The sequence below is a fragment of the Chelmon rostratus genome, chromosome 6, assembly GCF_017976325.1.
Source record: "Chelmon rostratus isolate fCheRos1 chromosome 6, fCheRos1.pri, whole genome shotgun sequence".
In the NCBI taxonomy this organism is placed as follows: domain Eukaryota; kingdom Metazoa; phylum Chordata; class Actinopteri; order Chaetodontiformes; family Chaetodontidae; genus Chelmon; species Chelmon rostratus.
In genome coordinates this window covers 4,500,295-4,528,279 of record NC_055663.1, presented here as the reverse complement: position 1 = coordinate 4,528,279, position 27,985 = coordinate 4,500,295, and the positions used below count along the sequence as shown (strand labels likewise).

At 40.8% G+C, this 27,985-nt stretch overlaps 2 protein-coding genes across 3 annotated transcripts in view; both read left to right on the top strand.

Moving 5' to 3' along the window:
- Positions 1-6,101: 6,101 nt before the first annotated feature.
- On the top strand, positions 6,102-10,916 carry olfml1 (olfactomedin-like 1). The gene is made up of 8 exons (XM_041939501.1): positions 6,102-6,576; positions 7,463-7,566; positions 7,688-7,878; positions 8,144-8,247; positions 8,865-9,056; positions 9,863-10,043; positions 10,130-10,289; positions 10,485-10,916. Exons 1-8 carry the CDS (start codon positions 6,448-6,450, stop codon positions 10,639-10,641), a joined length of 1,218 nt encoding a protein of 405 aa, XP_041795435.1. The 5' UTR covers positions 6,102-6,447; the 3' UTR covers positions 10,642-10,916.
- Positions 10,917-12,472: 1,556 nt separating this feature from the next.
- Positions 12,473-27,985, top strand: part of si:ch211-266k8.4 (rab GTPase-activating protein 1) — a 61,363-nt gene continuing 45,850 nt past the window's right edge. The window contains exons 1-10 of one of the 2 annotated variants that reach the window (XM_041939648.1): positions 12,473-12,640; positions 13,332-13,419; positions 13,542-13,649; positions 16,399-16,591; positions 16,928-17,053; positions 18,285-18,408; positions 19,010-19,079; positions 21,188-21,302; positions 21,704-21,821; positions 25,882-25,994. In XM_041939648.1, the coding sequence (XP_041795582.1) occupies positions 12,498-12,640; positions 13,332-13,419; positions 13,542-13,649; positions 16,399-16,591; positions 16,928-17,053; positions 18,285-18,408; positions 19,010-19,079; positions 21,188-21,302; positions 21,704-21,821; positions 25,882-25,994 (1,198 nt within the window). In that variant the 5' untranslated portion in view covers positions 12,473-12,497. The remainder of the gene's footprint in view (positions 12,641-13,331; positions 13,420-13,541; positions 13,650-16,398; positions 16,592-16,927; positions 17,054-18,284; positions 18,409-19,009; positions 19,080-21,187; positions 21,303-21,703; positions 21,822-25,881; positions 25,995-27,985) is intronic. The other variant, XM_041939649.1, reaches the window with a different exon arrangement.

The window sequence follows — 27,985 nt, the reverse complement described above, 5'->3', positions numbered from 1 at the left end:
GGCATATGCTGCATATTTTGAGTCCTATTGATATAGTGCAATTTTTATTTGTATTTTTTGCTATCGTATCAACGAGGTCCACAGGGAGACTGGTGAACCATTGTAGAACCTCATGGGGATCCAGTAAAGTCTAAAGAACAAGCTTTTGCATCTGTGATTTATAATAAAGTAAGGTGACATATAATTAAAAATCTTTCTGTCTGTTTCCTTATTTACTGTGTCATGACTGATGATCACATGGAAATGTTACACCACAGTGACGAATGATCCCATCGGTGACTTCATTTAAAATGACCCAAATGACTCATGTCTGGACGGGGTGCAGGCCTTGTCTCTGCCCTGCCTGGTGTAAACAACTCTATTTCCTGTTTGAGAATTTTTTTTTGTCTTTCTCTTTCAGCTGAAACGCCTTGGGCAGTGATTATTCTGGAGATAAGTAGCTCACTCATAATGCTCATTTTAGCACGTGGCACCTTATTGTTCAAAGGATCTCTTAGATCTGCACAAGTTCTTTTTTGACGGCTTGCAGGTAGCACAAGATGTAAAGACAACACTGACTTATTGTCAATTTAGAAAACTGTCAGCAAACAGCTGCTAATTTACGAATCCCGCAGACACAGAGCAACAGTATTTATATGGAATCAGATATTTTTTCACCTGATGAATATAAGGCTGATATTCACTCTCATTTTTTGCTCTGTTTTGTTCTCCACCGACTCCAAAGGGAAAATATCTGTCTATTAGCTGCTGCATGCTGGTTGCTAACTGCATCTATCTGCTGTTTTGCACAGGTAGTGTACAGCGACTTTTTTTTTTACTAAAAAAAACAACCTGAGGCTGTTGGAAACAAGGTAAATAAGAGCTTTGCAACTGAGCCAAACAGATTCATTTGCAGGCAGTAAAAGCAAAATAGTGAGCTCAAAGCTGCACAGTCAATTTCATGAAACTAGCATAAAAATGTATATGAATGCAGCTTTAAATATTAACTCTTAAATATTTAAAGAGCATGTGAGTCCAAGTAACTTGGCTTCAACAAGTGAAACGTTTGTAAAAAAAATAAACAGCAGAGCAGAGGCTGGCAGACACAAGACTTGTGGCCTAAATGCCCAGAAGAAAACCTCTGACTGAACTGCATCCTCCTCCTACTAACGCTCTGTAGTCAGGAACTGTTATAGAGAGCTTTCAGAGTGAACCTCCAAGAAGAGTTGCCATCTCTCATCAACCTCAAATCAAAACAAAGCTGAAAAACCATAAAACACTCTGGGCTAAGGGGAAGCAACAACTTTTACTCTGCAGATACTCATTTGATCCATTTTTGATGTGTAAATATTGATTAATGCCAAATGAGATTCTAAAAGTAGCAAAACACTGACGATCAGAAAGTGCAGATCTACAATTTTTTTTTTTGAATTTGATACTAAACAACCTTCACTATTTGAAGGCCATCATTCTAAGGAGGCACTTTTTCATTCAATATCAAATACATGATTATAGATTGTAGCTTTCATTTACTGTAGCACAGTAACTGTGGGATATAATGTAGTCTCCAGGCCTGAGCTGCCATATATGCTGCGTACGTAATTGTGTACAGTCCCGTGAATCCTTTTCTTTTAGTACAGAAAGATGCTGTAAGACATGAAGCCAATCAATGGCTCTGACGTAGCAGGGCCCCCTCCTCAGTGGGTAGATCTTGTCAGTGGATGGATTTGATTGGCACATGTGGCGCAGCGACTGTCCAATCAGTCATTATGCTGCTCAAGTACAACATGATGGTGCCTCCAAACCGCAATTTTAGATGCTCAGAGCAAGTTGATGCGGTATAAAGAGAAGAAAATACCACGTAAGGAGGAGGTTGATGTGGATGGATCAGCAAAACACAAGATTTTCTTCCAAGATGCCAGGGATAATGTCATGTCTAAAACCAAAAGACAACATTAACTTATTAAAGTGTTGTTTAGTAACATACTTCAGTTGCATCACGTATGCAAATGCACTTATTTTTGACCAGGTCTATATGTCACACATGCTACGAAAAAGAAGTTACTGCAGTAGCATGTGTGTGATACAGGTTTGCAATGTGTGTGTGTGAGACAGTCTGAAACAGTGCTGAAAATGCACGTCTGGACGGCTATTTTCAATGAAAATGTATTTGTGTGTTCGCAGCCTTGTTTGTGCGTGAGGTGATTCGCTGGTGCAACAATATTCTACTTGGTAGTTTTGATCTATCTATCTATCTGACTATCTATCTATTAAGTAAAGTATGTGAAAATCTTGATAGGGTTTGGCTTCAGGCAAAGTAAGGACTGTCCCCAAAGAAGATCTTGTCTAGGGCCCCCTGTTTAGAGCCAGGCCCGACAGTCTCTCAATGGAGTGCCTGTCAGACAGAATCAGCCCTTATGAAAGCAGCAGATGGAGAATGAATAACAAAGAAAATACAATGTCATTTTCCAGTAGTTTCACTGGGAAATGAAGTGAAAGTGTTTTTCACATTTGCATTCATCAAATAAATAAAAATAAAAACAGGATGTCAGGAGTGACAAAAGGTTAAAGTCTGAAACGGTGTCCGGTTCCTCTGATTTGATTTGAATTCATATATTACTGGTTCATATGAAGTGAAGAGTGCATAATTAAAACAGGAGAAACAGTGGATGATATATTTTGCATCTTAAACCTCTGTTGATTTACTGGATGAATTAAACGTGATATTCTTGCATGTAATCGCTTTGAAAGGGTCTCCCTTTGAAGGACTAACCTCGTTGTGGTCTTGTTATCTTTGCTCCAATTACATCTTCACAATGCACATCCTAACTAGCAAATGCAAATGCGGACGTGGCTAATTTGCTTTGAAATGTAAAGAATGGAAAGGATGAAGTTCCTGATAATAGACATCCTACAGTGAAGTAACAATAAATTTTACCTGAATTAAGACCTAATTAATTTCCATACCTGGGGTTGACTTGGCATTCACCTTAGCTTGCTGCACCAGGGAGCGTCCTGGTAATTAAATTTTTAAGAGCGCAACCGCGGGAAGTCAGACGACCCGCAGAGTGAGAGACAGATGGAGAGAAAGAGTGAGGGAGAGAACAGGGAGGGGAGGTCAGGGAGCAGTTGTGAAACAATGTTTGGAGGGGGGGCGCACACAGCAGATACTGTGCCAGTGGGAAGGATGAGGTGATCTAGAAAGAATGGGAATAGGAAAAGCAGACTGAGAGACTATAGCCATGCCAACTGCTTCATGAGGTTGTGCTTAGATACAGCTAAAACAGGCTCACAATGATACAAACAAGCTCATGTATAATAATGTTAACCATGTTCACAATCTTAATTTAGCCTGTTAGCATGCTAACATTCTCTAATAAGCACTACACACAAAGTCATGGTGGAGCTAGAGGAAAGGTTAAAGCAATACAGCAACCAGTCTTACCTGTATGATAAATATAAGCTAGCAACCAGGTAGCAATGTCAGTAAGAAGTGTAAGTGTGATATGGTGGACACATGTCTTCTTCTTACTTTCTGTGACAGCCTCTGCAGACTAGTCACCGTCTCCTGGTGGAAGCTGGTATTAAAACCTTATCACCTGCCAAGCACAAAGACTGGTAGGAAAGGTCAGGGATGATTTTAGCTTCCCAGGGGTGGTGGGAAGTTGACATCGTTCACTCAATCACTCAAATACACACACACACACGCACAGATTCAATCATGTACACACACTATTACAGAGTCACAGTCCTACACATGTACATTAACACACATAAACAAACATGTACAGATGTGAAGTGTGCAACCTTGGCCTTACAGATCAACACGCTCGCAAAAGTGCATACAGTTGGAAACACACATCCATATAAATACATATGTGCACATATGGATACACAGACACATACACACCTGGAGAAAAACATATAGGCATACAGTAAATATGAGCAAACAGGTAAACATACTGTAAACATACTCATAAATACAGAATCAAGCACACACACAAACACACAAAAGAGCTCCTTTGGATTGCTCCTGTCAGTCCTGGATGATGTGAACCCAGTTGGATGTCTTGCTGAGATGCTATGGATATTTTATAGGTCTCCACAAAATGTAATTAATCTTTTATGAGGCTACATCTGATTGTGTGTGTGTGTGCAGTTGGGGTGTGTAGCGCGCAGCTAGAACATCACAAAGTGGTTAAGAGTAATCTGATCGTCTAAAACATGATAAAATCCTTACCTTTCCCCAGGTACCTGCTACATGAAAACAACCAGGTATTTGATTGTGAAAGATTGAACATAACTCAATGATCACTTTAAAGCAGGAGCAGATCACACAGTATTTTTACCTTTTGAGGTGATCACTCTGTCAGGTCTTTGCAACCATAGCATCATAAATTCTTCCATGATTTGGTTGACAGAGATGACAGACAGTACAGGTAATGAGTGCACCCCTAACTTTGATTGGCGAGTATGTCTGTCTTCACAGTTTCCTCTATGAAAATGGTCCTGGAACACTGTCCATGCTCCTTGTTTCTGTGCAACAACATATTCAGAGGTTTATCGGAAGTGAATATGAGACTTCAGCAGTCTGAGCATGTCCAGAGTTACAGAGTTATAATCTTTTTCGTATTATTACAGTAGTTTAACAAGATAAGAGACTAAGAGAAACATGTTTCCTTTGTCATAAACAGACTGTTAAACCTTTGCTTTGGAGTCAAAAAGATCTTGGTTTGTTTTAAGGAGATGCAAGCCACTACGGTGAGAGACCAGACTGCCTTTCTGGTCATGAACCTGGTTTCTCACAGCTTCTTACTTTCCTGCTGCCTTATTATTACCACTGCACCTCGCAGAGAGTTCAGCAGTAAGATGTAATTACAGACAGGTGATGTTGTTGGGAGAGTTGGTGGCTATGGCAGGGGTGTCATGGTACAGCCTGCTACCGTTACCCTGTGTGTTGTAGTACATTAATGCTATTTCTGATGGGATGTGGTGCCATCTCTTGGTAGAAACCTGGTATAACTGCAGAGGCCAGACAAAAGACAAAATGCCAAAGAATTCAGCAAAACTAAGAGGATGAGATATATGTTGCCTTGTTAGCGCATTAGTTTCTTATCCTCTATTATCCTCGTCTTGTTTACATACAGTTGCTACTTCTAGCAAAGCTCTATGTTTAATATGCGACAGATCGTGTACAGTGTTTGAAAGCTGACAACCAGATGTTGTCTGTCATAACAAAAAGCCCAGGAAACAGACCCAGGTGGCTCTAAAAAGCACCAGATGGAGATAAAAGTCGTCAGCCAACGGCAGAAAACCAGGAATTATCCATAATGGCAGCGACAACTTTTGGACCTAAATCAGTCAGAATATCATCTGGATCGGGAATGGAAATAGAAACCACACTGCTATGATGTTAAAACCTTGGATTTTTAAAGTCAAATATCTGATTACTTTGTATATGAACCTATTTGTATTCTAACCTCTTAAGCCTCAGTCTCCTCAGTCAGAATAACCATTGATATGGGAAGGTCTGATATTAGATAATAGCATGTCTTTAACGTCGGAGTCCAGAATTAGGAGCAAATAAATTACAAGGCACCTATCTAATATTTGCTTTGGAGCAATATAATACACGTCTTACATGAAACCTTTCATCCTGCCAGCGGAAACATCCTTTGTGTCTTGCAGGGGAACAAAATACTTGTGCAGTCTTGTGAGGATTGTGTGTTTGTGTGGGTGTAGGTGTAGGTGTAGGGGAATGAAGATATTTTTCTGTGATATTCTTAACCGTGTTTATTTTACACGGGGTGATGTGGAGCTGGTCCTGATACTGCATGGAGTCAACTTTTATTGAACAGCTTCTGCTCTGTGTGAGAAGTGAAGACGTGTCAGCGGGCCATCTGGAGAGTATTACAGTAAAAAACTGAAGGATATGAACTGTCTTGGTTGTTTTCAGCTCCCTCTGTCTCGCCCTCTCTGCCCCTTTGCTTTTGGTTTTCTCTCTCATACCTCAGATACACAAACTCTAGAGAGGGGAGGGTGGGAGAGGGACGGGCCGAGAGATTGGGAGAGGGAAGAGCTGGGAGGGACCGTGGGTGAGGTTCACTTGGATCCGAGTCCACTGGAGCAACAACTGACTAGAGAACAAGACGGAAAGTTCTGGAGCTACAACTCTAACAGACTGAAACATTTACTGAGCACCGCAAGAGGAAAGAAGAATATTCAACCATTTAAAGACCATGAAGAACTACTTTCAACACAGTGAGACTGATGTAAACTGTGACTGAAACCATATGGATTGATCCTTTTTTTCCCCCTTTGGCTTTTTTTCCCACTGTTTTAGTGAGTTTCACTCTGCAGCAGAGGTTCAGAGATACAGGAAAAGGTGCATTTGAGTCACAGACGTAGTGAAGCTGTTGCTGCAGAAGCATTAGTTTCGGTGCTGAGTTGTTGACAGAAGTGTTAGAAATGTCAGGCAGAGTGCTTCCTGTCCTTCTCCTATCTCTCTATCTGACTGTGGGTTCAGTGCAGAGCCAGGGTTCACCCCAGGATGCCTTTATAATCCAATACATGGAGAGGAGACTGGCTCAGATGGAGGTAAGTGCCCCTGCGCTGCTATTCTGCGTCAGATACCTGCATCACTCAGGAGACATCAGAGCACTACAACCTCAATACCTGAAGCTCTTACCATCAACAACTGCTTGAAATGTTACTCCAACATGGCCTTATGTATACTGTTCATATATATTCTACTGTCTTATACTGCTCTGTATAAGATTTCCAACTTTTCTTGCTACAATGTTAGAAATCAGCCTTAAAATAGGCAGATTAATGAATCATGGAATGAAAAATACTGCTTGTAGTACATTTACACCATGCAGAAAGCTTAGACCTAGTGTCAGCGATTTATATTTATATCTGTTGTGTCAACTTTAGTTTGCAAATAGTTGCTAACATTAGCCACCATAAGTTACTGAGTGTATGAATGCTGTGTTTTACAGCTTATATGAGTTTAAGTTTTCATTTGTAGGAGGAAGAATGTGTTACTTCTTCTTCTTCTTTCAAAAGTCCAGTTTAACAGAAAACATGCTTTTCCTTGCAGAAACTTGTTGAACAGCAGCCATAGACAATAATGCAAAAATGTAGTTTAACAATAGCACAAGTGTAGAAAAATTCATAGTCTGTGAACTGACTCAGTGTGTTATTTATACCACAACATCTAATAAAAGTTTGCAAACATTAGCTAACGTTACAGCCACCATAACCTATTGGTCATGCAAGTGCAGCAAATACAACACGTCCAGGAAGGCTGGAGCAGCAGAATTCTTGAGTGTATTGAAATGAGCCAGGGTGTGTTTTATTACGTGTGAGTTCACCCGTTTTAAGAGGTAGAATGTATTACTTCTTTCAAAAGGCATGTACTGTGCATTAATGCGCTTAAAGTCTGTATCTACAACACTTTTCTCTGTGTCAATGGCACCAGGAGCGTCTGAATCAGTGTGAGCAAAACACAGTGTCCATCACCCAGAAGACCTATGACCTGTCGTCTGAAATCAGGGGCTACCTGTCCACTGTCGGTGTTCTACGGTAGGCATGTCTGAAAACGTGACTGTGGAACATTTGCTCCAAGTGGACAATAGTGGCAAGTATGTTACTAGCTGAAGGAGGTACATGACAACTGCGAGAACTGAACTGTCTTGCTCCACAGATCGGAGGTGAAGAGCCAGGTGGACAGCGTGTCTGTGCGAGTTGACCGGATGGAGAGAGAGTTAGAATATCTCGAGAACAAGATTCCCAATCAGTCTGACATTGAGATGGAGGAGGCGCTGCTGGAACAACAGATAAAGGCTGCAGAGCTGGACCTGCTTAAGAAGAAAGCCAAGATCAAAGTGGAGAAAGGTGGGTGTGTGTGTGGGGTGGGTTGGTGTGTGTGGGTGTGTGGGTGGTACTGAGAAGGATTACAGCATCTATCTGTCTAGGGGGATTATGTTGAGCAGAAGGTGAAACTGAAGGAAAACAGCAAGATAGTTTTTCTTGTTAAAAGTGAGGAGCAGATAATCAGAGGCAGACAAATAGACACTGGCACAAAATGTACTGAACAGGACAGTGTGTTACAGTTCAATAAAAGTCCATTCAATCATGGTCTGATCACCAACATCTCCAGACTGCAGCACAGCCCTGAGTCAAATCAAGTCCCTCAAGATTGTGAAGAAGACAGGAGACACCTCCGGTTCCTGGTTCAAGGACCCCTCTGAAGGATCAGCTAAGGTCTGTTCTCTGTAAAGATGACGTAATTACAGCAGTAAAAGACTGTGACTGCAGTCGGCAGACAGCTGTGTTTCTCTCTGACAGCAGACTCTGCTTATCTTCCTCTCAGTGTGGGGCAGCTGGAGGGACCATCACTGACCTTTTTCTCATAACAGTCAGAATTCGTTGTTCTTTTTTGGGCTGCCTCACCCTGGATCACTTTAACAGCTTGATTTAGAAGGCAATGATTGCTGACACACACTGATTTTACCCTGTTTGATGTATCATTTACTGAAATAGATGAAGGAAAATCCTCTCTTCTGGGCCCATATATGTCAGTGGTATATGTCTTCCTATTCATCAAGACATCATATTTTTTTTCTTAATGAATCAATGATTAAATATCAGGTTTTTGTGTCAGTCCATCAGAATCAAAGAGTAATGGCTTATTTCTAGACTTTGCTTTTCACAATGACATTCACCAGCAAGGGCGAAACCTAATGTGACAGAATCAGTATTATATAAGGAATGAATACCACAGATTAAGAATGTCATTATATTTAAACCAAGAATGGAACATCAAGCTGAGCTGTACGGCACCATTTTTATTCACTTCTCGTCTGGTTGCAATCTGTCAGGTCTACCTGCTCAGTGGAATTCGTAACAACACTCTGCTGGAGTATGTTTCTCTGCAAAGTTTCGCAGAGAGGACCCCCGCTCCGCCAGCTAAGGTGGTGCAGCTGCCTTTCCACTGGCAAGGGACAGGCCACGTGGTCTACAATGGATTCCTCTACTGCCACAAGGCAGACACGCCCAACCAGATACTGAAGGTATGTGACTGAAGTGAGGTAATCAAGGCATAATATTGTACATGTGTGTCCCCCGTCAAGGCATTTCTTTGTTGATTTGCACCATGTGTCTTAATATAAAAGGGGTTGAATGAAACAGTTTGTTTACTAAGGTTCACAGTGCTTGAAAACAGTTATTGAGAAGAGTTCCTGATTATAAGTGACTGATTTTATTTCATACCAGTGTTGCAGTAGAAGTTCAGAGAAGCTTTTGGCTGGAGACTGACACCAGATCACTTCAGAGGAGCGTAGACGTTGGAGAGTTGATTTTTGTTCCATTTCCTTTGCTGCTCTGTGTTAGCTGAGGTCAGTCAGCTAACAATGCCAACAGAAACAATTCTGCTCCATTAAAACAAGCTGACTTTTGTCAAGATACTTCCAGTGTTTTGGAGCACATGTAATTGCAGCAAACATTTTCATGGTAAAAAGTATGATTTCAAAAAGCAAAGATAGTAGAACAATACCTTACCCTGCTCTTGTATTTTAATCAGGATTTTATCAGGATTGTCTGAAATATCTCATCAACTATTGAATGGATTGCCATGGAATTTTGGACAGACATGAATAGTTATCATACATACTGTAGAGTTGACAATGATGGTAAACATGTTTGCCTGCTAACATTAGCACTTAGCTTAGCCACACTGTGCCTATGTACAGCCTTACAGAGCCACTAGCTTTGTTTGAACACATCCAGTCCTGTGGTTACAACACATCTGACACCTCTGAAAAGAAATCAAATCCACGCTGATAGCTTTTTTGAATTTGTTTCTTTCCATCACATAAAGGTAGACCTGTTGAACGGCACAGTGGTGGACAGTACACTGCTACCAGGAGCAGGTCGTCTACCGGTCTACAGTCTGAACCCTAACACCTACCTGGACATGGCTGTGGATGAACTCGGCCTCTGGGTCATCCATGCTGACCCTGAGTACGGAGGAAACCTGGTCATTACTAAACTGGATAAAGGTAGAGCATACCTCCCCTACACATGTACTTACATGATGTAACCTGGTCTGCACAGAGTACATTTTATTTTTTTGTTGCTATCTCAGCAACTTTGGCTGTTGAATATACCTGGGATACACGGTGCAGAAGCCATGATGCTGAAGGAGCTTTCTTAATATGTGGGACTCTCTATGTGGTCTACAACACACGCTACGGAGGACGCTCCACCATACAGTGTCTCTACGACATCCATGACACCATCCACAGGTGGGAACGTGCATAGACAGACCAACAAGATAGAGATAGTCCCACAAACATGTAGTCCTACAATAAACCATCCACACATACGTACACAGAAAAACAAAAACAGGTCAACAATTAGTTCAATCTCTCTGTTAAAAGAATTTTATTTTAATTTGAAATAAATAAACATTTGCTGTTTTCTGTCTCATCCATCTGCAGTGATGAGAGTCCTGTGATGTTCTTCCCAAAGCGCTACACCAGCCACAGCAGCATTCACTACCACCCCGGAGACAAACAGCTGTATGCCTGGGACGACGGCTACCAGACAATATACAAAGTGGAGACGCACAGAAATGACCAAGTCACTGCACAATGAAAAGGATGATTTACAGTGTTCACCCTTTAAAATCACTAATCATAATCCAAAACTATGCAATAAATAGCTCTCACAAAAGGATCAGTTAAGAAAACTTATTGATGAATAGCTTATAATCAACTGTTGTTCAGTATAGTGATCCTTTGCTGGCAATGGATTCTGTCTTTATCACTTGATGATTGCTGACATAGAAATCATGTCCAAACGAAGGCATTTTTATATCATGTAGGCTTTATACTTTGTATCACCGCAATAAAGAACATTTAAGTGTCATACGCATTTTCTTTAACCTGCCCCAATGAATGATTAACGTTATTTCCAGTAAGATGGGCTATGGTATGCTGGTCCAGATGTGGCCTACAGTTGATAACTTTACTATGCAGATAAGCTGTTATCACATTTTTATCATACCTGTAATATATGATGTTCTGGTGACCTTCTAAAACACCGTCTGGATGACTCACACATGTGTACGAACCATAATGCCTGTACACATGTCGAGCTGCACCCACATGTGCACACAACATTGTGCATATGGACAAACAGTACATGCTTCATCAGTAGCCTACATGTTGCTTTATCAAGGCTTCCTTCCCTTCTGTTTGCAGGATATATATATAAATCTTTATGAAGTAAATTAGCAGTATTTAGCGCTTTCTGGTGCAGCACTGACATATGCTGAATTAAAGCAGTGTTTTTGAATAAACAGGAACTGATGCTCTTCTGGTGCTTGTTACCTGTTACCATTTGATGCTCACCAACTCCTAGAAAGTTCTCAGTGAACATGTGTCTGTCCTAGTTGAGAAAAGCTTTCAATAAATTTGACTCCTTCTGCAAAGTTAGTAACTTTACTTAATAATTTTAGATCAAGATCTCTTTTTTTTTTTAAATAGACCTGAGAACAAAAAACACTTACTGCCAAACAACCACACAACCAACCATATGGCAAAGGTCATAAAACATTAGATGAATCTTTAAAATCTGAACAGGGGATGAAAAAATCTAGCTCGAGAGCTGTTTGTATTCTTTTGCTTTAAAAGGTGCATTGTAGCCTGCCAGGATTAGTGCTTATAGGCATAACTTGAGTGTGTTATAAGATTTAAATAAGAGAAGTGAGGTGGCTTGGAAGCTTTAACAGTACATCTGCTGTCGATCAATGGTCATTCCTTCACACACACACTGTGTTGTGATACAGAGAGCAGCGATGATGTGCAACATATTAGTCATCAGTGATAGTGTAAGACACTGTGATGATTCGGGGTTAACTGAAAATTGATGATGAGGCAGCATGACGGAACAGAATGTGTCTAATGAAGTACAGGCAAATTCCTGTGCATTTGATTATGTCAGCACCAGTGATAAGTGCATGACTTAATGTCTTAAAGGCTGTAGTCTATAGTGAGAGACACAGGTGTAGGAGGAGAGGCAGGAGAGAGAAATAAGAGAGATATCTGAACAGCATCAAAGGGTTCTTTCTAGAAACCTTCTGAGTATAGTTGCTGTACCAGTGTCAGTGTGTGTGCCTCTGTCTCATATTCACTCTTGTTGTTTAATTCATTTCAATGACGGCTGTGTCGTTATGACCATGTTGGAACTGTTCACACGCTGTAATGCGTCCTCTTCTTTTCATACGCTGACAAACATCCCTGCCGAGTGATTGACAGCTGAAACGCGCTCTTCTTTGTTTAAGCGCCTCTGATTCATCCCGCCCATTTTCAGTTGGTGGTGACGTCTGAAAGGGGCGGGGCGAGGGTGACGGTTGACTTTGACAGCAGCGACTCAGCGGCCGGTATTGTTTGTAGCTGCGAGTTTGAAAACGGGCGAAGCTGCGCAGCGACAACCGACTTTTTTCAAGCATGAGGAGGAGAAGCAGTAGCAACGCCAGCAGGAGAAGTTCAACGATTAGAAGACGCAGTGAGAACTTGCGTTTCGATGAATTCGGCTTTGCTCTTACTAAACGAAAGGACCAAAAACTTCATCACCGATGTCACGATTACAGGTGCGGAGCAGGGTCACGTTAACGTTAGCTCCTGAAAACTTGTTAGCTAGCTTTTAGCCTTACCTGGAATTGGACAGTTTTAAAATATCAGAGGAAAGTTGAATTAACGCTACTGTTCACTTTTTTTTATTGGTTGGTATCGTTAACAGCATTCGCGCAGACCCTATCCCTAATTGATAACAGAAAACGCCAGTAAACTTGTTTTAAAGTTAGCTGTAACCACTTTGTGCTGTGCTGTGTGTGTTTGCAAGGCTTTGCATAAAAGTGCTTGCTTGTCAAAATGGACAACTGTGTGAGACAGCATTTTGTCATTGTTAATATAAATTTCTCCACTGATGAACCGGTACAAATGAATTTGTTCAGGTGGATGAGTAGCTCCAGCTTGTCAGACTCTAGGCTGTATACACTGTTAACTACACTGCTGAAGCTGTGGGCCGAGGTACCCCACGCCACACTGGAATGATGATAACAATCGCACGTGATTTAAAAACAAAACTAAGTGCTATTCATGAATACTTAAGAGGAATCAACACTGAATCACGCCAGCATAGACACATGAACTCCTACTGTGTGTGATCTTTGAATCAGAGACTGAACACTGGATGGCCAGTGTTTGCCTTTCTAGAAAGTACCAATATCAGCCTAACTGATGAATCAGCCTAAACTCACCATGCTGTGTTGTCCCTGTCAGCTACCCCCAGCTGAGCTCAGTGAGGGTGAAAGAACTGTGTGAGCTGCTGAGCTACTGGAATGGAGCCAGCTTTATCTGCAAAAGCCAGGTGAGATTTGTCTCACCTGCACAAAAAAGAAAGCATTGTTAATAATCTCCCCTCATGTTTTTACCTTGCAGTAGTTGTAAACATTAATGGTGTTTTCCCTCACACTCTTGCTGTGTTTTCAGATTGAGCGATTTATCAGGATGGGTATTCCTCCAAGCCTTCGAGGTAGAGTGTGGAAGTGTCTTCTCACCATTGACAGTCTGAGAGAAACGAGCGACTTCAACTACCAGGTAAAATGCAATGAGACGTGCACCAGAAAGAACAGCTTGTGTCATCCTTGTGTGAGTAATGTTGCATACTGTGGTACTCACTTTCAAAATTACACTGTGAGGTTGCCTGGGGGAAGAAGGACAGTGCCACCAGATGTTTTAAGATTGCTTCTATTTTACTTTTGTCGTACTGTTTCGCTCACTTTTATTGAGGTACTGATTTATTAAATTAATATAAGAAAGAAAATATATAGAATACCATAGTATTTTCAATGGCCATCTCTGTGTCATTTCAAAATACTTTTTTTACATGTCAACTCGTTTTTAGAGCTGAAACCATTTGTAGATTAATTGATTTCAAGAAGCCAATTGTTCAGTAAGCCAAATATTCAGACTATTTTGACAATCAATTAATCATTTCAGCCATTTGTTAAGCAAAAAGCATTCCCTTGTTTCAGCTTCTCAGTTGTGAGCATTTACTGCTTTTGTTGGTTGTATTTTTGTAAACTGAATATTTCTTTTGGATTTTAGACTGTTGATCAGACAAAACAAGATATGTGAAAACACCAACTTGCCTAATGTAATGGACATATTTCGCTATATTTTGACATTTTGATCAAAAAAATATTCAAATGAAAATGAAAACTTGTGTTGGTTGCACTTCTTTCATGTCACTCTTGAATATGTTGCTGTTTGTTGTTGGGATGTTAGAGCTCTTTAATGTGTAGCATACTCTGCCTTAAAAGATATAAAATTATTACAGCAAATAACTAATTAAGTAGTAACCAAACACAATAACAACAAACATCTAATGTCTACTAAATATACAAATGAATGTGACCATTAATAGGCTTAATGATACCCTGAATAAATCCAAAGATTGCAATGTGCTAGTAATGTACAATTAATGAATAAATGACTGAAGTCGTGAATGCAGCATCCACCAACCACCAAATTTGTGAATGAGGACCATCACGTGTGACCCTGACTAATCGCAGCACTTCTTATTTCACGATTACGCACATTTTTAGATGCCATCGGGGAGGCGGCTGAAGCAACTGTCTGTCAAACTGACAGAAGCATTGTGTGTGATGCTGTCAGTCTTGTGTACTGAAAAACAAAGAAGACAGATTGAATGAAGAACAAACGACCGTGGATGCACTGTAACAATAAAAGCAAATGCAACAGGCAGTGTAAACTTCAGCCCATTTGGTTATTGCATATGCATCTGTTGGGTAGCATCTGGATTACTATTAGGACAGGTAGAACAAGTTTCACATATAGTAATTTTATTTCCATAGTTATTTATTCTACAAGGAGCAGGCTTGGCTGTGTTGGCTGCATCAAACAGGATCGTTTCACGTTACATCTGGAATTAGTAATAATAAGCATATTCGCACAATTAGAACCAAAGATAATGTTATGACAGCATAGTCAGCCACTCGCTGGCCCACGAAGTGATTCCTGGAACTCCTTTAAGGAAACAGGCAGGGGTACTGTTGCCACAGCTCAACGAACTTGGGTTACTATATTAATGGGAAATCCTAATTTTGATGGTTCTTGAGGGAGGGAAGTAGAAGCAAGGCCTTTTTCACGCGGCCTGCTCGGGTGTTTTTGGATATTGGCCTGTTGATGTGTCTCTTCCTCTTGTCTCGAGTAGGGGTGGGCAACCTTCAGCCTCCAGCCTGTGAGGCAGTTCATAAATACTAAAAAGCAATTTCTTTTTTCAAGTGATAAAGAAAATAACGTAGTAGCAAGTAGCAATAACAAGTAGTAGAAACACGTTCTTCTGAGTGGTCCCTGTATGCAACATGCACATAGTGTTGATATCATGTCAGTGCATCATGTCAGCTGTCAAGACAACACAAGTAGATGTAAAAGGCAAGCAGTGATGAAAAAGGCCAGTGTGAGTGGCCTGTGTGACTTTTGGCAACTCAGTCTTGCCTTTGCTTTTACTACAAGCTGTGAACAATTTTCTAGTGAAACAAATGTACAACTGTGTGAGACTGACAATTATTGACAATAACTTTGTGTCAACTACAAACAAAATGGTAATCCATGCTTTATAAAAAAAATCATACTCTCATACGCTTCATTTCATCACATAAAGAACAGCTCCTGTTAGTTTCCTTGTACATAGTTAATGAAACGTAATCTATTAATTGAGTTACATTTAGCTCTGCATCGCAAAGTCAGTTCATTTGTCCTTTGTTCCCTGTGAGTCCTTGATGAAGTCCAGATACAGGGAATGTTTGCTCTTAAAAAAAAGCTCCTTTGCAGGGCGGTGCCAGGGCCGATCTATGAAAGCTGGTCATAAATTAGTTTATTAGTTTCTTTATAATCAGCACTGTGTTGCTGGTTTTGAATCAACCAGAGTGCTTTAAAGCAGAGCTGTAGACATTTAAAAGTGGTCATTTTATGTGACATAACTTTTAATGAACAAAATATCAGTAAAGACAGCAGTGAGACCACTTGTATTCTGGCTTGCATTTTTGTCATGTGTGTCGCATTTAATCCTTCCTATAAATGCAGCACCAGGAGTTGGCAAGCACATGTTTTGCTCAGTGTCAAGCTTAATTTCCCCTGTCACTACCCCAACCATGATTTCATTGTAGTTTACGTAATCCAAGTTGGCTGTTTGTTTGTTTTCTGCCTGACCAAACCTGATTACGAGTGATGATCCCTCCCCTGCCCTGTCATTCATTCATAGTAGAAGTGTTATTGATTGTTTGACTCCTAACAATGGAATGTGCTGGGTTTTCTCCAACAGAAGTGCTTGTCAGAGGTGCGGGGGCCCCTGGTGGACTTGGGAGTCAGTGAGTACGGAATCCTATCAGCGATCTCCACACTGAGCGACACCCAAAATGACCTGGGTTTGAACCAACAGCAGCCCCCCAACTGCCCTGCACCCAGATACTCTGTAGATGACATCACGCTGTTCAGACAGATCGCCCTGGACCTACGTGAGCTCAAACAGTAGAATGAAGTTGTAGTCTTTGTACATGTACATGTTGAATGTTGTTTTCTGTTAAGAACATGGCTTCTGCGTTGTTAAAATTATGATATTTTGGCTAATTTTCAGGATTGAATTTAAAACTGATTTTTCTGTCTTCAAAAATCATAGCATTGCACAGTGAACCTCCTTTCTAGTGGCACACCATGTCTAAAGTTAAGGTTGAAGTTTTGTGGAGACCAGAGCATAACTTTAGAAATGAAAATGAAAATCTCTGGAAATGGCAGGTACATGCAGACTTCAGGTCTATAAAGTGTACTTTATATTAATCTAACCTCTTCCATAGAACGTTCCTTCCCGACCCACCGCTCTCTGATGGGGGAGAGCCCAGAAGCCATCGAGGGTCAGGCTAAACTCTTCAGGGTCCTCATCGCCTATGCAAAATATTGCCCACAAGTTGGATACAGTCAAGGTAATGGACTAAGGGATTGAACTGCATATGATTTTACTGTATTTATTTGTAAATCACAAAGGACTCTAAGAATGCTATTTAAAACAGTATAAAGTGCTCTGTCTTTCTTTGTCTTTGCTTCCTGGCAAATAATACTGAAGTGATTATTACCAGGTTGTTGGCCCTGTTCTAAATGCTCAGAGGACTTTTACCGTCATTTAAGCTCAACGCTGTGTTCTCTCACTCATCTTGTTTAATTCACACACTTTTCACTAATTTGATGAGAATATCTGCAGTATATGATGTGACCACTAGATGGAAGCAGAGGACTGTGATTGTAAACAGTTACAGCATCTTGCTCTTTGCCCAGGATGATTCTCAATTTTTTTTGCATTAATTACACATTAATTCTATGCAATAATATAGTTTGAGCTTTTAAATGAGAGGTATTTTAATTTATTTTTAAATTCTAAGGTGAAAATGTGATTAAAAAAAATATCAAAAATCTGTGTAAAAGCCAGATTAAATTATGATATCATTACAAGCAGTTACTACTAATTTTTGTTTTGATGGAACTTTTAACAATCAGCAGCTCTTTTTTGTTTATTCTCAGTTAAGATCAGAAACGTTCTTTAATTTCAAGAATCTGGAGACTCGATTTATGACATATTGACATATTTGTATTTCCTTTCTTGCATTGTTTACTTTGTGTTTGGAAATCAATGTGCACTTTATTGTAACAGCACGACTTATCAATAGGTAGAAAAATCAAATGAAGCTTCTCTTCACTTTTGGACTAATATTCGATTCATGAATTACAGTTTCCACTTTAGAGTTGTACCTCCTGTATTACAGTATGTCCGACTCTGTATGCTGCTTTCTTAGTAAGTATATTGGGTCTTCGAGGAAAGATGCAGTAGTTATAATGAGAGTAGATATGCACAGTTTGCTGTACAAAGTATATTGAGGTTATGCTCTGCCATCCCGTCGAGCAGTGTATCCTGATTCTCCTACGGCTGAACTATTTTCAGTGTCTCAGCCATTTAATAAAACATGATCAGTCCTGTTTCTTAAATTTTTTAATGCAATGTTTCAAACATTACCCCTTACTGTAGGAAATTAAATATCTGTGTGTGTGTGTGTGTGTGTGTGTGTGTGTCTCTCTCTCTCTCTCTCTCTCTCTCTCCCTCTCTCTCTCTCTCTCTCTCCCTCTCTCTCTCTCTCTCTCTCTCTCTCTCTCTCTCTCTCACAGGGATGTCCTACATAGCTGCGGTCTTGTTGATGCAGTTGGCAGAGGAGGAGTCATTTTGGGCTCTGACTGCCTTGTTGGATAAACCAAAGTATCTGGCTGAACTGTTTGACCTCAGCCTCACCAAGTAAGAATGGGTGTATAATACTTAATAAATAAAAATATACATAGAAATGATAACTATAAAGTGACATTAGAAATACAAATATACTGTGACTAATCTAAACTGATTGTACAGAGGTTTTAAGAAGCACTTAAAAGTACTAAAATAGAATGTAATTCAGAATTGACTTAAATACAGTGAACTTTTAAGTACATTTTTACAAATTTAATCAGAAAGGTGCATTTACTTATTCAATTTTAAGGTGCTTTGAGATGCAAACTGCAGAAAATGATTGTTATTAGTTAATATGAAACACCAGCATGACATGTAGCAACATAACTTTTGAATGGGGTTCATCATAAGTGGCAGAAAGTTTAAACCATTGCGCTAATACAAAGAATACTTCCATGGTGTTATTTGTGTGTGATCATATGACTATGGTCATAATCATGCTTACAATACAAAAAACTTTCTGCTATTGCATCTGAAAAATTGGATCCACTGAAATTGGTCCCTGAAAAAAGCTTTCACTATAATTCCCAAAATCTGTAGCTCTTTTCTTGGACTTAAATCTGTGGCACAGCTACAATAAAATAAACGGTGCTGTTATTTTTGGTCTAATCAGGGTACAGCATCAGGTGAAGGTGTTTGACCAGTTTCTGAAACACAGGAAGCCGAAGCTCTCGCAGCACATGGTGAGTGCTTTTGCATTGTCATTTCAGGTCAGATTTTCAGTTACTGGGTTTGTACAAAGACGGAGAAGCCGGATAACACACTTTAAATCTCCATCAAAATGACACGCTGATTAAGAAACATGCAGGTATGAATTTCAACATGGTACTGATCATGAGCGGAAACTGGAAACTGGGAGGAAAGTGCAGTGCTTCTGTTTGCACTGGAATTTTCTGAGATGCTTGAAGGGAAAATGCTGCTAAAAACATGATGACAACAAAGATCTTGACGTGCGTGTGTGTGCGTGCGTGTTTAAGGGCATATACTGAATAGCCAAGTGATGAGTAGTTCATCTGCAAGGGGGAGGCCACTGTAATATATCCATCAGCAACTGGGCCTCTTCTGTCATTCGCTGCATTAGGCTCGAGGCTCATCATGTTCGACAGTATTACTGGTTGCACACAGAGGCACAAGCCCACAGCTGTCATTTTCTCCCTCCATCCCTACTGTTATTGCAAACTGTAGTTTCACTAAGTACATTAAGCGAACCGAAAGCAAACACACAACACCTTTTTCTGCCACTGTAGATGGAAATTGAATGCCATCTTATAAATAAGGAGCCATTATCACTCACATTATTATTTATTTTTTAAAAATAAATCTAGAAAAAAGTATATGTAGGTGGTGGAGGTTGCAATAACATGTCAGGGCTAAATGCATTCAAACATGGCAGAAGAAATCTGGCAAACATCAAAACTGAGGACTTGCAAATGTGTTTAATTCTGTAAATTTAATTTAGTACTGTCATTTTAATTCTCCATTGTCCAGTATGTCATGATTTGTGAACATTTGTGTTCCAGATTTAGATTTATTAAACATTTTGAAAATGTTTTTTTTTTCCTGAATACATTTTAGCATTGAATATGGAAGAGAGAAATAAATTCCGGATAAAATCCTCATACTTCATTTGACATGGATTGCAGACTACCTGTGACCTGAGTCAGATGCACATTGTTTTTTATCAGGCGTGAAATGATGCAGGAATGTCGATTTTGTATCAGTTATGTTTGTTTATATCGTTAATAATATAGTTGTGTGTGTAGATTTATTGTATCTCCATTGTTGGAGATCTTCTGGGACATGATATGTAGGCCGTTCATGCTTGTATGAGGTTAGTGCTGTTAGATGCTGGTGGGTAAGGTTAACAAACTGGAGTGTTTGATTTGCTGTTTATTATAGTGTCAAAATAATTTCATGAGGGATGGGTCATAAAAATGAGCAGAACTGATGTTTACCTGGATTTTATGGCTCCTTGCATTGACAGCAACGTCATTGTCACCACCTATGCTCATTATTAAATGCTAGCATACCAACATGTGTGTATGTGTGCAGCATTCATTGTAAGCATGTCAGCATGCTTATGTCAGCATTAAGCTCAAGAAGTGTTTTTTTAGATGGTCAGTCAGCTTCTTAAAACACCTGTAGTCTTGTTAAAGAAAGACTTTCTCAATTATGGTTTTGAAAATAGGGATCCTTCTGCTACCATTTGTGCTGCTCAACTGTCTTTGAAGGGATTGTTATACTTCTCGTCGACTCAGCAGGTCTGGGAGGAAAACTGCCCTTTCGGAGCACACACACCCCCCCACACACACACCACGGGGCCTTATTGTAGGCACAATAGTTTTCCCCCCCTTACAGAAAAAAACTATTAGAGATCAGTGGTCAGCATTTCCTTTTCTAATAGAGCTGTTCAGCAAAGTTACGGCAGTCGAGCTGTAAAGAGATTTTTGGACATGTGCTGCGTCCACCAGACCTACAGAGACCTAATGCATTTTGAATGCTAGAACGTGACGAACCTGTAATATTTGAATCTTATTCACGCATATATTCACTCTTACAAGGAGTGAAAATTGTCATCAGCAACAGATATTGGGGATCTAATGGTTATTAATTAGTCTGAAACTAACATTAAAGTTTCAACACTAACTAATTTGCATATGTTGTGGGTGGATGTTTGAGTTAGGAGGTCAGCAAAGCAGTGTAATTGACAGAAATTGGCAGAGAAACAAGTCCTGAATACAGTGTTTGGTTCTGCCAAATCAACCCTCCCTGTTTCTGAACGTCCCTGCAGGAGTCAGTAGGAGTCTTATCAGTCCACTTTGTGATGCCATGGTTCCTCACTCTCTTCTCTTCCCTGCCCTGCTGGGACTCTGTCCTAGCTGTCTGGGATCTCATCATTCTGCACGGTACACACACACACACACACACACACACACACACACACACACACACACACAAATGTACAAGCGAACACTAACACTATTGTGGATTTCTCATTTGCTCACATTCACTCAGTGGAGAGGGGCCAATAAAGGAGTTTTAATAAAATTATCTTTGTCCAAGACTATAGTTCTATAGTTATCGCTTTACTCTGACTTCCTGTTATGAAAGTGAGCATCATTCAGTTCTGTCCAGTCTCATGGAAAAGATTAGTGGGCTAATTGCGCTGGTTTCATGGGTTGATGACTCATAGCATTAATTGCTTTTCATCTTGTCTATCTTTTCTTTTTTACGCCTACTTTGTATTGACAAAGCATTGATCTATGTTACCACAGTTATTTTTGGAAACCCTGCTGTCTCTCCTCAGGCCTGTCAGCTGTTTTCCGCACTGCTCTGACTATCATTGAGCTCCTGGAGCCTCGACTGATGGACCTGAATGATGAGGGAGCAGTGTTACCCCTGCTGTTGAGAGTACCTGTTGATGTGTGAGTAAAGTGAAGTTGAACATGGACATGAGCTTTATTACTGAACCCTATCTGGGTGTAGACAGAGTTCTTTCTGTGCTTACAAACACTTATATACACTATTTATATGTTGTTTATTATGTCACATGTTTTCTGAGTGACTTTTAACATTTATTTCATCATCATCCTCACATTTGTGTTGTTGTTCATAATCTGCATTTTGTTTCGCACACAATAGTGTAAGATTCGTTGTCTAAGACCCGCATCCATGAATGCTGTCCCAGACCACACTCATGAATGTGCTGAAAGCGGTGGGTCCTTCTGAAGAATGCACAGCACAGTTCTCAGAGCTGAGAGCTCAGTTTTTAGACTTACTCCTCAATAAAACCCCAGGCAGCTCATGAATATCAATCAGTTCATCAGGACTGGACATGTTTTGACACCAAGCATTCCAGGAAAAGTAGAGTGTCATTGTTTTGCTGTGGTTGTTTTTGTACATGTTTGGATTAAACGTCCTTTATGCTAAATTAGTTTCTTCAATGGCAGCCCATGCTGCTTTCAGTGGGACCTCTCTGTCCGTCTCTCACTATGTTGAATATAAACGTCACATGCCGACGGACATGTTTTGTTGACATGGAGCTGTAGTTATGGCAACTCAGCAGGGTCACTGGGTTTGTGTATACAGCCTGTGTGTGTGTGTGTGTGTGTGTGTGACGTGCTGGTGCACAGTGTTTATTAAAATCCAGTTTATCATATTTGTTTTAATAGATAAGCTCCCATCAACTACTTAAACGTCACACTCATTTGCTTCTCATTGTAGAAAAGGTACCACTGTTTGGACCAAGGTTTGTTTACCTTGGACAAAGATCTGTGAAGTAGACACTGGATAAATGGAGGCTGCACAGCCAAATAGTTTCCATAAACATAGCTGTGTCACAGGCAGTGATAAAGCACGTTATCATGAGCTAGAGGCGGGAGAAGGCGTGCTAGGTACGCACCAGTGACTTGCAAAGTGGCTTTTGAAGGACAAATCTTTAGGATTATAATGGAGAACAGCTAAACAACTGTTTAAATGAGCATTTCTCAGTGCTTTATTTGCAACATGTTATTTCAAGCGTTCATAACCACTTAATAGCACAGATGTGTTCCCGCATCCAGTTGCGTACAGCACAGTTTGATCCATGTGTGAACCTCTTCCTCTGTTTGTATATGCATGCATCAAGGGCAGCACTGACAGTCCCATTTTGTTCTAGCTCTGGTGTTCAGTGGGCAACCTGCCATCACGTCACATTGAGAAGTCCTTGTTGCCTGCTTGGCATCATTATGAAAGCCTGGTCAGAAGTCAATACTAAGTGGTTCCACTGTCTCCCAGGGCAGGATCCCTTTACACTGGGAAGATAGTGTTGAAGAAAAAGGGGGACGGAGCGAATGGGGTAAAAGAGAGAAAGGAGGATGAATGGTGGGTCAGAGAGAGAAGGGGTTAGAGAAACAAGGTACAATAATTGGGGAGGTAGGGTAGCGAGAGCAAGAAAGAGAAATGAGGGAGAGGAGTGAGGTGAGAGCTACAACCTCTCTTAATATTTCTGAAGGATCTTTGCTCTTTTACTCTCTGTGAGTGGTAGAAATAGGAGTTGCCATTCACCCGTATAGGCCATTCTGATTAATGGTTGGTTAAGAGGCTCATCCATCTCATGTGCCTGTCTGCCTACACTGGGCTGTCAATCAGCTGTCACCCCGGTCATAGGTTACAACAATGACTCCCAGCACACCCTACGTCACCAGTCAAAGAGTAGCTTCACACTCTGTGGATGATTTATTCAGTTTCTGTCTGTCTGTCACTTTCCCCTGCTCCTCATTTAAACTTTTGGCCTCAGTATAGATCAGTTGGCCAGTGCTTTTAGTAATGTCTTATCACTGCTTCTTTTTCACTTCCCTCTCCCTCTTTTATTCAGTGATAATACCCACTCTACCTCCCCCACTCTGTTTTCAGTCATGCTAGCTGTGTGGCTCTTGGGATGGTCCTGTTGGTTTTTTGGTCAAGAAAAGTAATAATAATAGTAAAAGAAGAGTAAAAATTCGACTTCTGTAGCCATGAGATAGGGTTTCTTCACATAAAGCACATCTCAAATGAAGTCTGACCTAATTGGTTTTACATATTCCATTCAGTTTTCCCAAATCTTTTTGAATTTGTCCACCTCCAGCCTCACAGAGAAAGTTATCTTTTCCATCACATATATATTGTGCATAACCTCGGCCCAGTCATAAATCGTATGTTCCACATTCTTCATCTACTTTCTGGTGAGTGCTTTCTTGCGCTTCTTGTTTGTCCCCAAATCTTGTAAAATCTGTATCCAGTCTCCCCAGGTATAGTGCTTCAAATGTACGTGGAAGGTCTACTCTGATTATTTTAGTCATACCCTTCTTAATCTCCTGCCAATAGCGGCAAACACGTGAAAGTGGTCCGCCACAACACTTTGTGTCCTGGAGAACTGTCTGTGCTGGTGTTTTAAATAATCTAATGATGTTCTTCCACCCATGTTTTCTTCATGATAAGGAGCAAGTTGTCCTCCACTGCTGTTCATTAATCTCTTCCCAGTCATCTACTGTCATAATTATATTTGCCTCCCTCTCCCACTTCTCTTTTATATATGCCGTGTCAAGATAATTTATATCCCACCTTTAGATCGTCTTCAAAAACTATGATAAGACTCTCGGGGTGGCGAATGGACCTACCTTACTCCTGGCCATCTTTTAGGAATAAAGGCCAAATGTGTCTTTCAATGTGATCACCAAACAAGTTATAGAAAGAGGTCAGAGGTCAGGGTCAGCTTCAGAACAGCAGCAGTGGAGCTGATAGATTCAGGCCTTAATGGCTCCAAACCAGGGTAGATGGATTTGGTGTCACATAACTTAAAACTCTGTAATTCAATTGAAAAATACTCTTCTGCCAATCTTCGAACTCAAGTTGATCAAACAAATGCCAGCTATAAAGGCCATATCAAACTGATGTCTTTGCATTAGTTCTGCAAGTTTGGATTTAGGACTGTGTTTGAGTACTATGGTACAAAGAAAGGGTGTGATCAGTGGAGGAACTTCAGTGGCCATCTCTACCACTGAAAACTTCTGATCCTGAATCTGATGTGAGCACAGTGTGCAGGTAAATGAGAGAATTTCATCCGTGGAATACTAGCTAAAGTGGTTTTAAATGAGCTGACAGGAAATCTATACACATCATTCATTCTTCTTCTCCCATGAATGCTCTCATTTCATTTTGTCCACAGCACTGTATCTATTGCTGTCTACAACCATTTATCATTATATACTGGGACAGATATCTCAACAGTGTGATCTGTCTTCAATTACATATCACTCCTTTTATCACTTTCTCTCCTTTCTCTGTCTCATCGTTTGGCCTGATCCTCCAGCATAATCACCTCTCATCAAAGAGGTCATATTATGCTCATTCTCAGGTTTCTACTTTTCCTTGAAGGGGGTCTACTAGATTAGGTTTGCATGCTTCCCAAAAAACTTTTTTTTTTCTCAAACTGTACATTGCTGCAGCACATTCATTCGCCCTCTGTCTGCAACGATCCATTTTAGTTCCTGTCTCTTTATGATCGCCCTCCTGAAAAGCCCAGTCTGCTTTGATTGGCTTCCACAGGTCTGAGCAGCACCATGTTTCCACATCAGCTCTGATAATGTTTTTTGCAACCAGGGAATCACTATATATCTTAATCTAGCTGCAAACTTCACTACAGCACACGTTCAAGCAGAAATCTGATCTGTATTAGCCTTGGCCTCACAGTGGGCCGCTAACATGTATCTATCTATCTATGTAACTATCATGCCCCAAAGTATTTGCCTTCAAACAGTAATTCTTTCAGATATTTACGTACTGTACCTGTCTGTTCAGTTACACAGCTACCACCCTCTTTTTGTTATAACCTTATACTTTTTCCAGGTAGAATTATAAAGTTCTTCAGCCCTTATTTATAGGTTGTGAAACTGGCACCCATTTTAAATGATACCCTCCATTGTTCCCGCCCTCTCTCTGTCCTCCACACCTCACTTCCATCTACAGGGCCCAGTACACCGTGTTGGTCCCTGCCCTGTGGAATACTGAGGTCCAAGACTGGGAGCTTAAATGTATGAACAGTCTGGTGTTGGACGAGGGCCACCATAGACCAAAAGCAGGTAACGCATGCACACACGCACACACACACACATACGCACACATACACTGCACACACAAAGCAGTTGTTCTCAAGCAGAAGCTAATAAGGCAAAAGGACACCGGGGACCACTCGGCACACAGTCGCTCGAACTCTGGTAACTCACTCAGCCTACATCACTTAACCTTCAGTGGCACACATGCTGATCTTATTACACACATACACACACCGTTTTGTTCTCCAGTCTTGGTGTCAGTCCATCGTGGTTGGACCTTGGGGAAGATATCTCCAGCTTTTTCCTGAGAACACTCTTACAAAAGGAGGAAATAGTCTCCCCTTGTTCACCTCCTTCCCTTAGTTTTTTTTCTCTTTACCACTTTCTAAATGTCCGAATGCCTGGTAGTATGCTTGCTTTTACATTTACATGCTTTTATTGTTTAGTAAGCATCTTTTCATGTAAGCTTTCGCACTTGAGAGAGATATTTGAAGCTGGTATTTAGCAAGAAGTGGGAAATAGTTCTGATCCTCTTCAGACAATTGAGTTCCAAAACAGCGTCAAACATGTTGAGTTTATTGTATTTCAGCCGGAGTAGATGGTCCTTAAAGTGCCTTTTCTTTGTGTGCAGCATCAGTTGACAAAGGCACTGATGACAAAGTTCACGTAGCGGGCTGCTTGTGTGTGTATGTGTGTGTGCCTACTATAACTTGTCAGATCAAAGGAGCTTCTATCTTTTGAAGGTTGTTCAGATATCAGCTCTACACGATCTGAAAACCCCTCACCACTGCAGACTCATCTTCACAAAAGACAGACAGATTGGAATGCAAACCTGATGTGCATGTGTGTGTTCATGCCTGTAAGTTTGCACATAATCTGCTTGTGTCTGTGCGTGCATCCTGACAGACTCAGAAAGCCTACAAGGATGAGTCACAGGTTGGTGGCTGCAGGGCTGTGTTTTCAATGCAGCTGGGAAGGCAGAAAGAAGAGGGGCAAGAAAAAGAGACTGTGTGTGTGTGTGTGTGTGTGTGTGTGTGTGTGTGTGTGTGTGTGTGTGTGTGTGTGTGTGTGTGTGTGTGTGTGTGTGTGTGTGTGTGTGTGTGTGTGTGTGAGAGAGAGAGAGAGAGAGAAAGAATGGGCTGTGTAAGGCCTAGAGTATTTGCGAAAAGGGCAGAAGAATCTGAGAGAGCATGAGAGGTTTCCTTTCAGGGCAATTGGAAGCTACAAAAAGCATTTTTTACGGTGGTGTTAATCCATCACCCTGTGTTTGTGTGCCCACCTGTGTGTGTGTGTGAGTGTGTGTGTGTGAGCCAGGATGAGTCATCCTTATTTTGCTGCCCTGTCAGACTGTCTAGCCCTCAAGGCAGCAGGGGAAACAAGCTGATTCACTGGCTGCCTCTTCAACACAAGCCAACATTACTATATATTCTGTCTTTCACACACTTTCACTCACTCTCTCTGTCACTTACACCCAACACAGGATGGGTCAGGATGTTGTTACGAATCGTGTGTTCCACGCTACCATTAACAGTTCAGGACCTCTACTCCTGAAACCAGGAGTTCTATTGCATATAAGTTGTATAAAGCCTTTTGTGGCGCCTGAGAGAACTGCACGGAAATTTTGATAAATATTCTCAAATCATGTCACTTGTGTCAGGGCCATCTGGGACATAAGACCACCAAGTGTGAAAGTGATAAAAATCAGGGGTTGTGGAGTTAAACAGAAGTGAGGGTACCAGACCTCTGTAGCCCACTCCTCTGCTTGAGGCAAGCAGCTCCAGGTGACTATTAGCTGTTATGTGTGTAACACACCCGAATCTCCGGGTGTGTGAAAAAGGACTATTGAGGAATGACTAAGAAAAAATAACCACTCAGGAATGTCTCTTTGGCTAATCAAGTAGGATATCTCACCAATCCAGGTACTTCTACACATTAATACAAAGTGCTTCGAATTCATATCATAAATCAGTTCTTCTCAGTGATTTGCAGCATTGCCCATAATGGCTTAACACAACCAG

What these genes read in the sequence shown, in the direction of transcription:
- olfml1 (XM_041939501.1), top strand. Translation starts at nt 6,448, where the DNA reads ATGTCAGGCAGAGTGCTTCCTGTCCTTCTCCTATCTCTCTATCTGACT. An exon ending in CCTCTGAAGGATCAGCTAAG is followed by an intron (nt 8,248 to 8,864) that starts GTCTGTTCTCTG and finishes GCAATCTGTCAG; the next exon opens with GTCTACCTGCTCAGTGGAAT. An exon ending in ATCCATGACACCATCCACAG is followed by an intron (nt 10,290 to 10,484) that starts GTGGGAACGTGC and finishes ATCCATCTGCAG; the next exon opens with TGATGAGAGTCCTGTGATGT.